We start from the raw sequence: 15958 nt of genomic DNA on the forward strand, positions 1-15958 counted from the left end.
TCCACATGCCTTTCAGCATTTTTTTGGGAAACATAGCACAGCATTCTGCGTCAGATCTCCACTGGAGGTTCTGAATAGAGTCTCTAGTGCAGATATGAAGACATCCTTACCTGATAAAATTCTGCCTCACAACAACTTTCACTAGAGGGAGTATACCATAAACGGATATATACAGCTACCACTAGAGGGAGCTCATTGTATACATAATTATATGTTTCCATTCAAGCCAATTAGAGCAATAATATATAGGCAGCCACCTAGTGTTGGCGGCCAGCAGGCTTTTCAGGGGACCTGCCTGCTCTGCCAGGAGAGCAAGAGATATCCCCTACTTTGGGTGTCTCCTGGACAATCTGAGAGGGAGATGCAAGATTCTGAGACAGCTTGGGTTTATTGCATCAGTTTTTGGATACATTTGTCAACATACAAAAAAATGAATGTTATTGACACCTTGGTATTGGGGGAGGCTGGTGACTTTTGGGTATGCAAATTTCATTTAGGACTTCTACTTGCTAGCAGTTACACATGAGACTTTCATTCCTATTGAGGTAACATTGTAGGACAAGCAGTTTCAGGTCTGAAGAGTGGCTATATAGAAGACATGGGTGAGCAGAAGACAGGAAATGGGGTTTGGGGATTTTGTAATTCAAAAGCAAGAATACTCACTTGTTTTCCCCGACCCCACAGTACATTCCAGTGGAATTTCTGGGATAGATCACCTGGCGAGGATCTCCATACAAGAAAGCTAAAAAATAGGAGGAGAGACTGAATAATGCTCAATAATCACATTTACATCACAACAGGTTTAGATTTACATTAGACCGCACCGATTACTGAAGAAACCAAAAAGGTAGACAGAGTGGTGGTCTCCAACTTTTGCAGTTTCTCCTTAGCTGGAGGCCATTGTTGTACAGATTGTGTCTACATTCATTTCACGTCCAGCTTATTTTGATATGTAGAATTTGATGGAAACCACAAGGCTTGACGATACCAAAAGTAACTGTTGAAAGCCCGGTCCTCAAAATTGGCTCCTAACAAACTGTACAAAAATGATTCCCAACCATTATACCAGTGTAGATCCACTGAAAATAATTTCTAACTATGGGAACCCCAGTCATTGGCATAGTAATAGGGTGTGCAGTGGTGGCATATGTATCTGTACCCAGATCACTGCCATATAGGAAAACATAAGTATTTAAAAAAATGGCACATGGTACACTGGGCCCCAAAAACTCCAAGTGAAAGAAACACTTAAAAATGGTTACAGACTTCTGCTTGGACTCCTACGCCACCCAATGGACTAACGAGCCGTGAGACAGGCCCAATCATGCTACTAAATTCTCATTTAATATTTGAATAAAATTGCACAACTGTTTATACGTACTAATCGCATAAAAAAGGGAAGGTTCTTAGCTCACATTTTGATCAAAACATGTGGGCCTATCTGCCATGTCCATGTTTTGATCAAAATGTGACCTGAGAACTTTGCTTTTTTATACGATTAGTATAATCAACAGCTGTCCAATTTTATTCAGGACATTAAATGTGTATGAGTGCTGAGGCACGTGTTTCTGTTACTGTATCGGTCACAGCCACGGCTTATGTGCACCTTCACATTTAACTTTGTTAGAAGTGCTGAGTTTTTGTCTGTTATTGCATGCTAAACAACTTAGCTTCTATGGTTGGAATGTGAAGGTTGTTCATGACAACAGTGCTGTATGTTACAGTGCTGCATCCCTATTGGCAGATAATCTCTGCCTTGATCTGTGACCTGGTCTGGGCTGAAATGGCTGGTGTGCCTGTTATTTGGAGGCTACTCAATAACAATTGGACTTTTCAGACATCTGAAATTTTTATTTTATGGTCAGTCTAACGGGTTTCGCTGCTTTGGACAATCCCAACTTGTTAGAAGGGTTCTTAAATAGCTCATCCTCAAGATAGATAAGTCTGATCGTGTGGGGGTTCCCCGCTGAGATTCCCATCAATCTAAAGAATGGGGATACCATGCACCCTGCTCCTCACTGCACTTCCTGCAGTAAGGAGATTGAATGAAGCAGTGGTTGTGCATATGCATTAATTTCCAATGGGACTGCCGGAGACAGCCAAGTAAAACTCCCATTGAAATTAATAGAGTAGCAGCCGCATAAGCAAGGCCACAACTGTGTTAAATACGAGTTTACTGTGGGTAGGTGAAGTGACCCCACAGTGATGAGAAGATGGCAACATGGGACCCCCATTCTGGGGACTGATGGGGGTCTCAGTGGTAAGATAAGTATAGGTGATAAAAGTCTATCTTGGGATAACCCCTTTAACAATAAGCAGATCACAAATGGTCCAATTGCTGGGGCCTCCAGCTACAATTCTTAGGATAACCTGGCAGGAACTGGTCAATTCTCCAACAGCACCCCCACAGGAAAAATTAAGTATTACACAAGGCCCATTCACATCAGTGGGTTGTCTGTGTAATACAAGATAGGACTCATTCTCCAGAGTGATACAGTGTCTTTTGTAAACTTTTTCACTCCGGCCAAGAGAGGGGGATTGAGAACAGAGGACTCCATTTATTAAGTCAGAACTACCGTACCTAATGGGGTAAATGAAAATGAGTTTTCTAAACTGAACAACCCTTTTAGGACTTTGGCAGCTTTATCCGAATAGCACAGTGGTTCGACCCATAACCAAATTAGTGGCCCAAAAAGAACCAGGACCGCAGTACTGCTCAGAAATCTGATAATCAGGCCATAAATAAAAGAACCTGTAGGCAATGCTGGACGTTACTACACTATGTCAATATATAGACTGCAGTTCCTCATCAGATCCTGTCATTCTGTGGCACCTATATGTTAGAACCTCCACACTGATCCACCTATGCTTCTCGATGGGCTACAACACCAACCATCCCTTCTATACCACTCATACAGACTGGCAGAGAAAGTGTTAATTTCAATGAAGTGATACAGTTACTGATAAGGAACAAGGAAATGATTCTTGTATTGTTGCTTGGGGATTGTTCATGTGCAATTTTGTGTTCTTATATCCTCGTCTCCGGGACTGAAACTCTTAAGTCTGAGGTTGGAGATCACACACTAAGTTCAGCAGCACTCTTTAAAGGAACTTCTAGAAATAATATATAAATCTCGGACATCCCCTTTAGGCCTCGTTCACACGGGCGACAAAGTTGCATTGCTACAATGCTACAAATTCCATGTATGTGAAGCCCATGTTTTCTCGGTGGGTTACTTCACATATGTGATGTTTTGTAGCATGCGACAATCCCGAAAAAAAAACACGGGTCTGGCGATATGCCTGTGACTCATGAGGTTTTGTAGCCCATGTTTTCCTATGGAGCCTTGCTCTCTGTTGTATTGCATAAAAACGCGATATTCGTGCGGTGCAACTTTGACAGTAGAAAAACGTACTGTCAAAGCCCTAATCTAAGCCCTAGCTGCAGGAAAAAAAAAAAAAAGTAAAATAAAGTAGAAGTAGAAGTGCTGTCAGCCCGGCTGCATCTTCTTCCCGGGTCCCCGTCACTGTTTCTCTTCATTTCTTCTGGCTGGGGATTGAAAAATCCCCGCCTCCTGGAAGCACTGGCTGTGATTGGCTGACGCTTAGCCAAACACAGCCATTCATCGAGCACTGGCTTTGATTGGCTAGGCATCAGCCAATCACAGCCAGCGCTTCCTGGAGGCAGGGATTTTTTAATCCCCGTCTAGAAGAGATGAAAAAGACCAGTGCCGGGGAGGAGAAGATGCAGCGGAGCCCCGGACAGCGCTTCTAGGTGAAGTATACTTTTTTTCTGCAGTTAGAAGCTTATTCTAAGGGTAGGGCTTATATTTCAAGCCCCCCCCATGAAAATCCCCGCATGTGGTGCTACAAAATCACGGTATTGCCACGAGAAGACGCAGCGATATTGCACAGACCAGCAATGCGATAATGTACGCGTGAAGAAGGCTTTAAGGGCTCATGCCCACAAGCGTCGCGGATTTACGCAGCGGGAGTACTGAGATATAAACATATAAATGCAGATGATGAATATGAATAAATGGGATTTTAACAGGAGGCACCAAAGCTTGATTTTACAGGACCAAATCCCGGAGCTACTCCTATGTTCCCATGATAACACTTCTTGGCATTGTGCCCCTTTAGCAAACTAATAGCAGCTCAGCAGATCTATATGCAAAGACTAAATTGGAGAGCTACTCCTTAGCCCAGTGACACATGAGCGTATTCCAGCTTCATTTACACATCCGTAATACAGATGAATGTTGCAGCCTGAATATGGGTCTCCTGACCCAAACTCAGAGCATCGCAGGGTCAGGAAACGAGCAGTCAGGCCAGTACATGTCTGAATGCAACCAGAATACACTGGCCTTTGCTTGACACTTATGTTTCCTTTACCAAAGCCACAACACATATCCATTTACAAATGAGGCATACTGGGAAATAAAATGGCTTTGTTATTGTAGAGGCCACTGCTCAGTACACCCAACTCCACAAAACCCAGTCAACCCTCTCCAAACCACTTCCAATAAGATTCCGGTTTGGATAGTATAGACCAAAGCAGCTATTTAATAAACAAACAGTAATATGTAAAATACATACCTTTATCAGGGTTTCCCAACTCCAGTCCTCAGGGACCACCAACAGGTCATGTTTTCAGGATATCCTATAGTAAGAACACCTGTGGCAATGTCTGAGGCACCGACAATTATATCATCTGTGCAATACTGAGGAAATCCTGAAAACCTGACCTGATGGAGGTCCCGAGGACTGGAGTTGGGAAACACTGAACTATATTAAAACTTGAATTACACAAAAGGCACCAATCACACCAACTAAGGGCTCTTGCACACGTGCGTTTTTCTTGCCCGTTTTTTCACGAGATATCGCTGCGGTTGTTTAACACAAATGTCAATAGGACTTTCTAATGTTAAAAATGCATCGCACAAAAATCACAAAAGCACAAACTTGCGATTTTTGTGTGATGCATTTTTAACATTACAAAAGTCCTATTAACATTCGCATGAAAAAACACAGCGTCATTGTGTGAAAAAAATGCAAGTGTGCAAGAGCCGTAACAAATATAAAGCAATTAAAGGAGGGAGGTCTGAAGCGACAAAGATCTAGCACTAAAAACGTGCTCGGTGTTACCTGCCACCAATCGATCACCAACTAAAAGGCCCCCCACCAGCTAACAACAACCGTATCGTACAAAGCAGAACACCGAAAAATTACTATAGGCCACCATTAGGGTGCGTTCAAACGTTGCGGAACGCTGCGGATTTTCCATAGCGAAAATGTTCACTATTAAAGTGAATGAGATTAAAGCATATCCTGCTCACATGTAGAGGAAAGAAAACCACTGCAGATATTCTGCTGTAACTTTAAGCCCCAATGTTTACGGGAGGATTTGATTTGCGGCACCCGCGCGGGAGATCCGCAAATCAAGCCGCCCATAGGGATGCAAACCTCCTGGATTGGAGGTTTGAAATCCCCACCTCCAGGAAGCGATGGCTGTGATTGGCTAAGCCAGCCCTCAAGAACCAATCAGAGCCAGTGCTCGATGAACCAATCAGAGCCATTCATTCAATGGCTGTGATTGGTTTATTGAGCGTTGGCTCAGCCAATCACAGCCAGTGCTTCCTGGAGGCGGGGATTTTAAACCTCCAATCCAGGAAGGGCTGCTTGCTGTCTACAGAAAAGTGTGCCGTAGCTTCTGGGGAGAAGCGCCGGAGCATACAGTGCCTTAGAGGTGATTTATTGTTATTTTTTTTATTTAAGCACATAGGGCTCATCTTAGCGCTTTGACAGTAGGAGTTGCATCGCACTGCATAAAAACCGTGTTTTTGTGCGATGCAACGCAAAGGAAGGGTCGATAGGGAAACACGGTCTACATAATATCGCAAATCATGGCTTATAGAGCATGCCGTAATTTAGTATTCAATGTCGCAGGCTACAAAACATCGCTTGTGTGAAAGAAGCCATTGAAAAGCATGGGCTCCACATGCGATGCGATTTGTATCAGGAGAAAGTTACACGATTTTGTTGCCCGTGTGGAAGTGGCCTAAGTGATTGGCAGAGATCCTTAGCAGCAGAACTACACTGATCAACTATTGATGACTTAGGCCGCCTGCAGACGAGCGGAAATCCCGCCGCGGGATTTCCCGCGGGATTTCCGCCGCTGAAAGTCTGCATAGGAGTGCATTACAATACGCACTCCTATGCAGACGGCCGCGGTTTGGCCGCGCGAAATCTCGCGCGGCAAACAAACCGCGGCATGTTCTAATTTTGTGCGGAGCACGCACTCACCTGGCCGCCGGCTCCGGTCTGCGCATGCGCCGGCTGCGCGGCAGCCGGCACATCAAAGAGCCGGGGCCGCCAGGCGCGGGTGAGTACGCGCTCGCCCCTGCAGGCTCTGGGGTCGGATCGCGCGGCGAGATTTCTCGCTGCCGGATCCGACCCGCTCGTCTGCAGGCGGCCTTATTCTGAAGGTAGGGTCATCAATAGTTTAGACCTGGAAAACCCAATTAAGCCAAAATCAAGGGAGAGAGGGCAATACTTAACGTTAGTCTGTCCCAAGTGATTTTCCCGCTCCCTGCAAAGGGTCCATAAAACCCACCGGATACTTATTTTGCCTATCCCACACTAGACCTTCCTACAAACCTAGTTTTGTGGGCCATCTTCCTAATTCTTACCCCCAGCTGCAACCACGGGGCACAAAAAGACACCACACGATAAGTTTCTACAAACCTAGTTGTGTGAGCCATCGCATTCGGCTTTTGGCTTGGGCTCTGGCCTTTCTTGTTGGGTGGTCCTGTTTGAGCCAGTGTGATATCCCATCAAAGGTGTAACTAGAAGCTCCAGGGCCCCCACCTGCCATGTGCCATTTATGGGACTGGTGTTGTCTTATGTGGCAGAAGGACTTTGGGCCCCTTCATGTACCAGGACCTCTGGACCCCTAAACTCCTTCTTGGACAGATCCCGGGAGGCAGGTATATTAAGTCCTCTGTAAGAACCCTCATAGACTTACAAGATGGCGCTCCGGCATCAGGCTCTGAGAAATATATTTCCATAGATTAGGTTATCTGAATCAGTGACGGGGCAACTCAGCCAGGACGTATCGCCAGTGTACACAGACAAGGCGTTTTGTTTAACTAGTGCAGATATGCCGCTGTCCCTTCCCACAGCTATTAAAACGGAGCCTGGTGCGACACGGTACCAGATTAGCTCCGGTGACTGGCACTTGCAAATGGCGGCCATATTGTTTATGCTCTTCCTATCTATTTTTTTAAACATATATTCATTTGGCGCACAAAGCCTCGTGCCACACCAATACCATCCATTTATAATGAATGGACAGAAAAGTTAATTTTTTCATGTTGCCGGCGAATGGATTTTGTGTGTTTTTGATGCATCGGTGGTTCGTTCAAATGAGAATCGCTCGATCTTTCACATTCGCTGTATAAGTAGCTGAGAGGGACTGAACGATCGCTGTTTAACCCGAACGTTAAGTGAACGAGCCAACGATGGTTTTTACGCCTGCATAAAATGAATGAACGGAACAAACGTGAAGGATTAGCGTCTGTCGATCATTGCTCGGGTTTAAAGCGATATCAAATCACCTTCGCTTGTTTGAACGATTTACTGAACGAATCAGTCCATCTAAAAGCACCTTAAATCGCACTCGCCTGTGTGAAATTAGCCTAAGCGTGAGATGGCATCACTCAGCGCCTGCAGATAAACTTATCTCTTTCTGATAAGCACGAGCCATTTTCGTCACTTCGTACATTCAAGTGTGTTTTGACTGCTAATTCTAGCAGTAGTGATAAGACTCATGGACTTCTGATCAACTCATCAACTTCTGATCGTCATGCTTCATGTATATACACTACCCTACTAAAAGTAATTGGACACCTCAATAACCAAAAGTAGTATTTATTTCCATATGTTAATACTTTGTGGGGCTGCTCTGGCCATAATGGCATTGGACACTCTCGATGACATAGTTTCTACTAACGCCTCATACACTCCAGCTGGTATTTCCCTCCATTTATCCTGCAGTGTATTTAAAGCCCCACATGTATACAGGTGGGTGCTCTCCATATTGAACCCTTTCACACTATATCCAATATTCAAATGTTCCAAATCATTCACCGGCTGATTTTTGTTATTTGTGACAAGCTGGAATTCAGTTCCTGGACTCTAATCCTTGGAGGCCATTGTTACTGGCATCTATATACGTGTTCACTGACTTTGAATGCCATCTATGTAAAACAGACCTGCCTCGGTTTGTGGCTCCCAAGATACAGAGCAGGTTTGTCAAGCCCTGTGCTCTTTTAAACTAACTTGATCAACCTTGAAAAATCGTTGTCAACCCTAAAAGCAACCCTTCAGTCAGGAGCTCAAAATTGCTCACCTACAGGCGATGATCACCTGCTACTTATTTTTCTCGGATCACGCTCCTTGGCTGCTTTCCATCTCAGCTCCATTAGGACAAAGCTGTGATCTGTGACTAGAGTTTGCTGCAGTGACTAATCCGAAGTAGTCAGGGACACACCCATTGTCTGCCTCCTCTGCAGCCTCAACCAATGATGAGATGGGGGGGGGGGGGGGGTATCCCAGATTACTATAGCACCTTGGCTAACCTTTAGTTACAGATCTCAGTTCTTTCCTCATACAGCCAAGCTAAAAGGAGCCAAGAAGCAAGAGCTGAGGAAAAAATAAACAGCAGTTAATCGTCCCCTCTTAGTACTGACTTACATATTAGCTTTGAGCTCCTGACCGGGGGGGGGTCACTTTAGAGGGAATGTGTCATCAGAAAATGATTGGTTGTATAATTCAAGTTTTTATGTAAACATTTTTTCTAAGAATTTTTGGTGATTTTTAAAATTTTTGGTCATTGTCTATATAAAAAAAAACCCCAAAACCTACAGTCTTGTAGTTTTCACACTGACTACAGAGCCTAATAATAGTCTTCCACTTTCTGTTCTGTAAAGAAAACTTCTCAGTAGTCATCTCATTACTATCACAGGCAGGATTACAATGATAGGATCCACCATTCACAATAAGTGGTAGTCAGAGCTTACCTCCTGCCCCTCCCTGTACAGGTCACAGAACAGGACTAAAACAGTCTCCCCATAGAAGTCAATGGGTCCCCTCCTGTCCATCTTGTGAATGGTTTAAGGCTGCTGTAAACCATCTCTCTAAATGCTGCTAACTGCACCTCAGGGAAGATGGCTGCCCCCATAGTCATGTTGAGAATATAGAATTAAAAAAAAAAATTCTACAGTTAGAAAATAAAACACATTTGAAAAACGGAAAGGGTTTCGCTACCAGACTTTAAAACTAGGTTTAGACGTGGCGGATCCATTAGAGATCCTCGGTGCAAGAGGGGGGGCGTGGCCAGCGACCAAGATGGACGGTCGCATGTGAGTGAAGCTCCCAGGGGAACTAATAATCCTGATATTTATCCTGGCCTTTCAATCCGGACTACCTCTCTGACGGGTTGAGATCAATCTTCTGATCCTGCTGCAGGTGGCTAGCTCGGGCCAAAAGACTGCCTTACCCCTGAACGCCCTGCACTGTGCAGCACACCGGCGCGGGAACAAGGCCGCGCGCCGGCGCCCAATTTCCGGCATCGACAGCCCTGAGCCTGCACTGGGTGTTTGGCGCGCCCAGCCCGAGAACTCCCGCTGGGACATCGCTGCGCGCCGCTCCCTACCTCCTTCACTGTCCGGTGGGTGCCCTTGTCTCGGACGCCGTCAGGGGTGGAGCTGACGGAGCTCACCAGAAAGCGGCGGCCGTACCCGTACTAACCGCCAGCTGCGCTGCACTCTCCTGCGCGCAGGCCCTGCGGTCCTTGGAGCCTGGACGGAGTGCTTCTGTGGAGGCGCCGGCTGAACACAGTAAATCCAAATCGGACCCTGGTCTCGACGGTCGGCAGTGACAAGTATGTCCCTGACAGAGGACGGGGAGAGAGACTTTGGAGCCTATAGGGGCATTTGAATTGGGACTGTGAGCTCGGAGTGCAAGCCCCACAGTAGCAGGCCCTCATACATCCCTGGGGAACCCCCCTTTTGCCAACGGGGGCCATTTTACAACTGCAGCTATGCGCAGAGATAAGCGCTGCTGACTATCCAAAGGGTAGCAGTATTCCCAGCAGTGCCCTATTTAATTGGCTGCTACAATTTGAGGGGCCCCTCTATTCTGACTGTCTCTGCTGGGGCCCATGACAAAAGTCTTCCACGGTGGACTTTGCTTTAGACGGACCCTAATCTGCGGACACAGCGGACCACCATACTACCCCTTGTTTCCACGCAAAGCTACGGTTGGATTAGACCAAAATTTGCTCTGACAGCGATTTGAGATCTTATCCTGAACCCCAATTTGCTAATCATAACATATGAAAAAGTGGACTCTGGGCACTCAATTTACTTAAAGCTTCCAGGAAATTTACGTTTTTTTTTCCTAAACTGATAATCTGCCTTCTTAAGCGGTGCAGATAGTTCCAGTAGTTTAATGTGATAACACAGAAACGCTGGTGCACATTCTGTTAACAGTCTCTACCTTACGACCGCTTATCATGAGCACCCGAGCTAAAGGCTGCACCGCTGCGGAGAAATTAAAAGAATTCTCTCGTGTTGAGGTGTCCGATCATATGCCGCGCTCGTCACGAACTGTCCAGGCAAGAGATAATGTAGCCAACTCTGGGTAGAGCTCGGAACCAACTATGCGCCAACTATTAGAAGCAATGAATACCTGTAAATCCTCTCTCACCGGGAAGATAGAGGTTAAATCGGACGTTACTTTATTAAGACAAGACTTGCAGAACATACGGGGCAGGATACATGAGATGGAAGACCGTGTCTCTAACATAGATGACTCCCTTCATCCGCTCCCGGCGGCAGTACAGAAAGCCATAAGGCAAGCAGAATTTTGTCAATCCAAGACGGATGACCTGGAGAACCGTTTGCGTCGTAACTACTTACGCATAATTGGTCTCCCAGAGAGAGCAGAGGGCTCCCAACCAGAATAGTTTGCAGAAAACTGGCTTAAATCTATGCTGGGTGATGACACCTTCTCTGCCTCTTTCACGGTGGAAAGAGCCCACTGGGTCTCGGCGAAGCCTCCGGCACCGGGCGCCCCACCGCGTCCGTTCTTGGCAAGAATTCTGAACTGCAGAGTTCGAGATGCCGCTTTGCGTCAAGCCAGACTGAAAGACCCTCTCAAACATAATAACTCGGTGATATCTATTTCCCCTGATTTTTCGGTGGATCTGCAGAAACAGAGAGCCACCTTTGCAGAAATTAAAAAGAAATTTAAAGACAAAGGCATGAAAAGATAACACCCCCCCTTTTTTCCCCTTGTCTTTAGGTTGTCTCGGATTGTTGGTTCTTCCCCGAGCAATCATTGCCATGGCAGTGGTCTGATATTATGCCTAAGGGAAGGGAAGTTTTTTCCCCCTTTTTCTTTCCCTTCTTACCCGTAAACCAATCTCCTATAGGCCACTGGTATATCCCCTACTCACTACAACCGCTGCTTTCAAATAGATTGTAGCTTACTCTTTTTTACAGACACCTGCGACACATTATTGTTACCGTATATACCGGCGTATAAGGCGACGGGGCGTATAAGACGACCCCCCAACTTTCACCTTATACGCCGGTAATACAGTGGAGAAAAAAAAAATCATTACTCACCTCCCCCGGCGTTCTGTCGCGCTCCGGCAGGATGTCGCTCGCTCCTCGTCCCCGGCGCAGCATTGCTTTCTGAATGCGGGGCTTGAAATCCCCGCCTCCAGAAAGCTAATACACACGCCGGCAGCCAGTTACAGCCATTCAATGACATCATTGAATGGCTGTGATTGGCTAAAACACACGTGCGCCTTCAGCCAATCACAGCCATTCAATGCTGTCATTGAATGGCTGTAACTGGCTGACGGCGTGTGTATTAGCTTTCTGGAGGCGGGGATTTCAAGCCCCGCATTCAGAAAGCAATGCTGCGCCGGGGACGAGGAGCGAGCGACATCCTGCCGGAGCGCGACAGAACGCCGGGGGAGGTGAGTAATGATTTTTATTTTTTTTTACACTTTTTTTTTTTGTATTACCGGCGTATAAGACGACCCCCGACTTCAGAGCAGATTTTTCGGGGTTCAAAAGTCGTCTTATACGCCGGTATATACGGTAAGCAGAATGTCAATTATTAGCTGTTTAGGCTGTTTCAGTTCAGTTTCTATTAGGTTACAAGCAAGTCTGTGCTGGTATAATCTACCTAATATTGGTAATTTGCTCCCCTATTTGGAAAAATTAATCGTGTCACATTAGCTGGAACGTGCGAGGTCTGGGCACCGACAATTAGCGTAAAGCAGTTTTCTCCTATATTAAGCAATTTAATCCTCATATTGTGGGTTTGCAGGAGACTCACCTCACTATAGATAAAGCTGATGCCCTCAAAAAACCATGGGTACAATGGACATGCCCCTCCTTTCATACTTCTTTTTCCAGAGGAGTTTCACTCCTTATCCATAAATCATTAAGGTGGAATCCTATAAATGTCAGAAGGGACCCTGAAGGTAGATTCGTATTTGTGCACGCAGAGATTGATTCTAAACCCCATGTTATTTTATGTATATACAACTCACCTTATAATAACCTTTACCTTCTACAGGCCGCTATAATATTCGCTCATCAGTTCCCCTCGGCCTATATTATTTGCATGGGAGACTTCAATCAGGTAATAAACCAAGTAAGGACAGGTTCCAACCGTCCCCCAGAGGCCCCGTCATAGATAGCTCTTCTATGCGGCAGCTACTTGAAAGCGTTGGCTGGATAGACCTTTGGCGCTTGCAACACCCTGACACTCTCGAATTCACCTGCCATTCCACGGGTCACAACACGCTATCAAGAATTGATTATATCTTATGTTCCCCAGAATTAGCGCACTATATATCCACTATATCCTCATTGCCCACGAGGTGTATCGGACCATAGCTCAATACTATCTTTAAAATTTGCCAGCTTTAAGATCACTCCCATTTTGGCTTAAATTACTAAATTCTGATGACCAGACGCCAATCCACATATCTATGTTTCTAGAGGCTCATGACGGTAATACACACTATGCCCTGAAATGGGATACCTTTAAAGGCATATCTCAGAGGATGCCTCAAATCCGCCATCTCCTACATTAAAAAAATCAACATCCCAAATTGATAAGGAATTTGAGGTCCAGACATCAGAGGCCGAAAAAACATATCTCTAACTCCACTGACTCCAATAGGGCAAAATGGCTTAGCCTTATCCGCCCCTTTAGGAATCAAATATATGTTAAGACCAAACGTAAATTATTCTTTACGAAACAATATTACTTTGAACTTGGCAACCAATCTAACCATCTACTGGCAAACCTCATCAAACGAGAAAACCAAGCCAACACGATCCTAAAAATCTGCAGGGTATAGAACTTACCGACGCGCAATCCATAACAACTCGCTTCATGGAGTTTTATGCCAATCTCTATAGTTCCTCAAAGGACAAAATTACCCTAGATGTCCTTGACTACCTACAAGACCTGACATTTTCAACTCTCTCTGCTGAACAAGAGGAATTTCTGGAAGCCCCAATTACTCTAGGAGGAAATCCAACAAACTATTAAAGACATGGCGCTTAGTATGTCCCCTGGTCCTGACGGCCTCCCAATAGAAATATATCGGAAATATAGCAAGCTACTAGCCCCATGTCTACATGATACCTTACATCAGGCCCTGCTAGAAAAGTCCCTTCCTCCCTCACTTTATGAAGCCACAAGGACCAGACGGAATGCAGCTCTTATCACCCAATCTCATTAGTAAATGCGGACTATAAAATCTTAACAAAAAATCTGGCCACTAGATTAAACCAGGTAATCCTATCTATTATACATCCCGATCAGACAGGCTTTATGCCAGGCAAATCTACAACGATCAACATTCGCAAGGTTCAGGCGGTCATTCAATTAGGTAGACAATACAATTTGCCTTGGGCTTTGGTATCATTAGACAGGGTGAAAGCCTTTGACTCCCTGGAGTGGAGTTTTCTGGAGGCCTGTTTAGCCCGTTTTGGGTTTGGTCCCAAGTTTAGGCAATGGATTAAAATTATATACAAATCTCCGAAGGCCAATGTGGTAATAAATGGGGTCCCCTCTACTGACTTCCCGCTCTCGAAACGCACCTGCCAGGGATGCCCCTTGTCCCCGGCCCTGTTTGCCATAGCCATAGAAGCTTTAGCGAATCGTCTGAGGTGCTCTACTAATGTGCTGGGCATCAGATGCAGATGATACAATCCTTTTTTTTTAATCGGACCCCAACACCTCCTTTTCTCAAGCCATGATTCATATAGACAAATTTTCCCAATTTTTTGGGCTATACGTTAATTGGACTAAAGCTACAATTTTATACACGAGCCACAACCCTAAAAATTACCCTTACGTTTCTAGATATAATTTAGCCGTAGTCTCCACAGTCAAATATTTGGGGATGATTATGTCTCGAGACTATCACAGCGCTATAGCTGATAACATTGCTCCGTTACAAGAAACTCTAAGGTACAAACTTAAGAAATGGGCTAAATTACCACTATCGGTAGCCGGTCACATAAATCTTGTCAAAATGGCTATTCAGCCCAAATGCCTATATATATTACAGCACATGCCACTGCACGTCCCAAAATGTTTTTTCCAATCCTTTAATTCCCTCATTAGATCATTTATATGGAACTAAACCCGTTCTAAATTAAGCCTTTCATCACTGCAGAGACCTAAAGATCGGGCAGGAATGGCCCTCCCGGATCTCCAGCTATACTACTTAGCAGGACAACTATCGAACATTCAGCCGTAGTTCTTGCACCAGGAGATGCCCACTGCAGACCAATACCTGGCGAAACAAGTAACGGGCAACAATTTACTAAACTATTTAGAATTTCCAGAGTGCGCAAATTCTTCCGAAGTATCACATTACATAAACTGGCTCTTTGTGTGTGGAGAGAAGCGAAGTCTCTTCAGAGATATGGGAATGTGGTGTCTGACCTTTCCCTTTGGGGCAACCCCGGCCTAACAGCCTTACACTCAGTTCCGGATCTACATTACTGGATCGGCTTGGGGGTCGTTTCACTGGGAGATGTATACACGGACGACACGCTTCCCACGTTTACCCATTTACGTGAGATGCTCCAATCCCCGCATCTTCAATTATTTAGGTTCTTTCAATTGAGACATGCATTGAACACGCAGTTTCCCCCGACCTCAACTCAAATCTGAAAATACCCTATCATTGGTATTTTCAAGTCCCAGGGTCCCAAAGGTTTGATTTCAAAACTATACACAAACTTACTCTCAGCAAAGTTAAGCTTTAACCCACTTCCTGTTTTCGACAAGTGGAAACCCCATATCCCATCCTTAACATCTGAAGAATGGTTAGACGTAGAAGAGTCCCACCTATCAGTTTCCCCTGCTCTAAATAACAAATTGATCCAACTATATATCATCCATCAATCATACCTCACCCTAGCCGTTTACTTAAAATGAGGAATACTTATTCAAACTGCTGTCATAGATGCCGCCAACCAGATGTGAATTTTTGGCATTTGATGTGGGACTGCTATTTTATTGGATATTTTTGGTCTAATGTAGTCTCTCTCATAAACCAACTTCTGATACCTCCTCTTAATATGAATTTAGATCCTAAAATAATCCTATTTGGTTTGTTAGCAGAAGAATTATGGCCAATATACACTCGCACATTTCTCAAAGAGGTACTATTCCTAGCACATAAAACGGTAGCCATGCATTGGATGGCTGCAGAACCACCCTCAATCGCGCACTGGATCCAGTTAGTAAACGCAGTAATCCCCTATGAAAAATCATTTACCAAAATACAGGATGTCCAGACAAACACCAGAAGATATTGGGCCCCTGGCTAAGAACGTAT

General features: G+C 45.0%; 1 protein-coding gene across 1 annotated transcript in view; it reads right to left on the reverse strand.

The window, feature by feature from the left end:
• Window positions 1-15958, reverse strand: part of SLC44A4 (solute carrier family 44 member 4) — a 70669-nt gene that overhangs the window by 27604 nt on the left and 27107 nt on the right. Inside the window, exon 4 of the mRNA XM_066581062.1 lies at window positions 664-742. Coding sequence (XP_066437159.1) covers window positions 664-742 — 79 coding nt within the window. The remainder of the gene's footprint in view (window positions 1-663; window positions 743-15958) is intronic.

Source organism: Eleutherodactylus coqui, chromosome 10 (assembly GCF_035609145.1).
Source record: "Eleutherodactylus coqui strain aEleCoq1 chromosome 10, aEleCoq1.hap1, whole genome shotgun sequence".
Classification (NCBI taxonomy): Eukaryota; Metazoa; Chordata; class Amphibia; order Anura; family Eleutherodactylidae; genus Eleutherodactylus; species Eleutherodactylus coqui.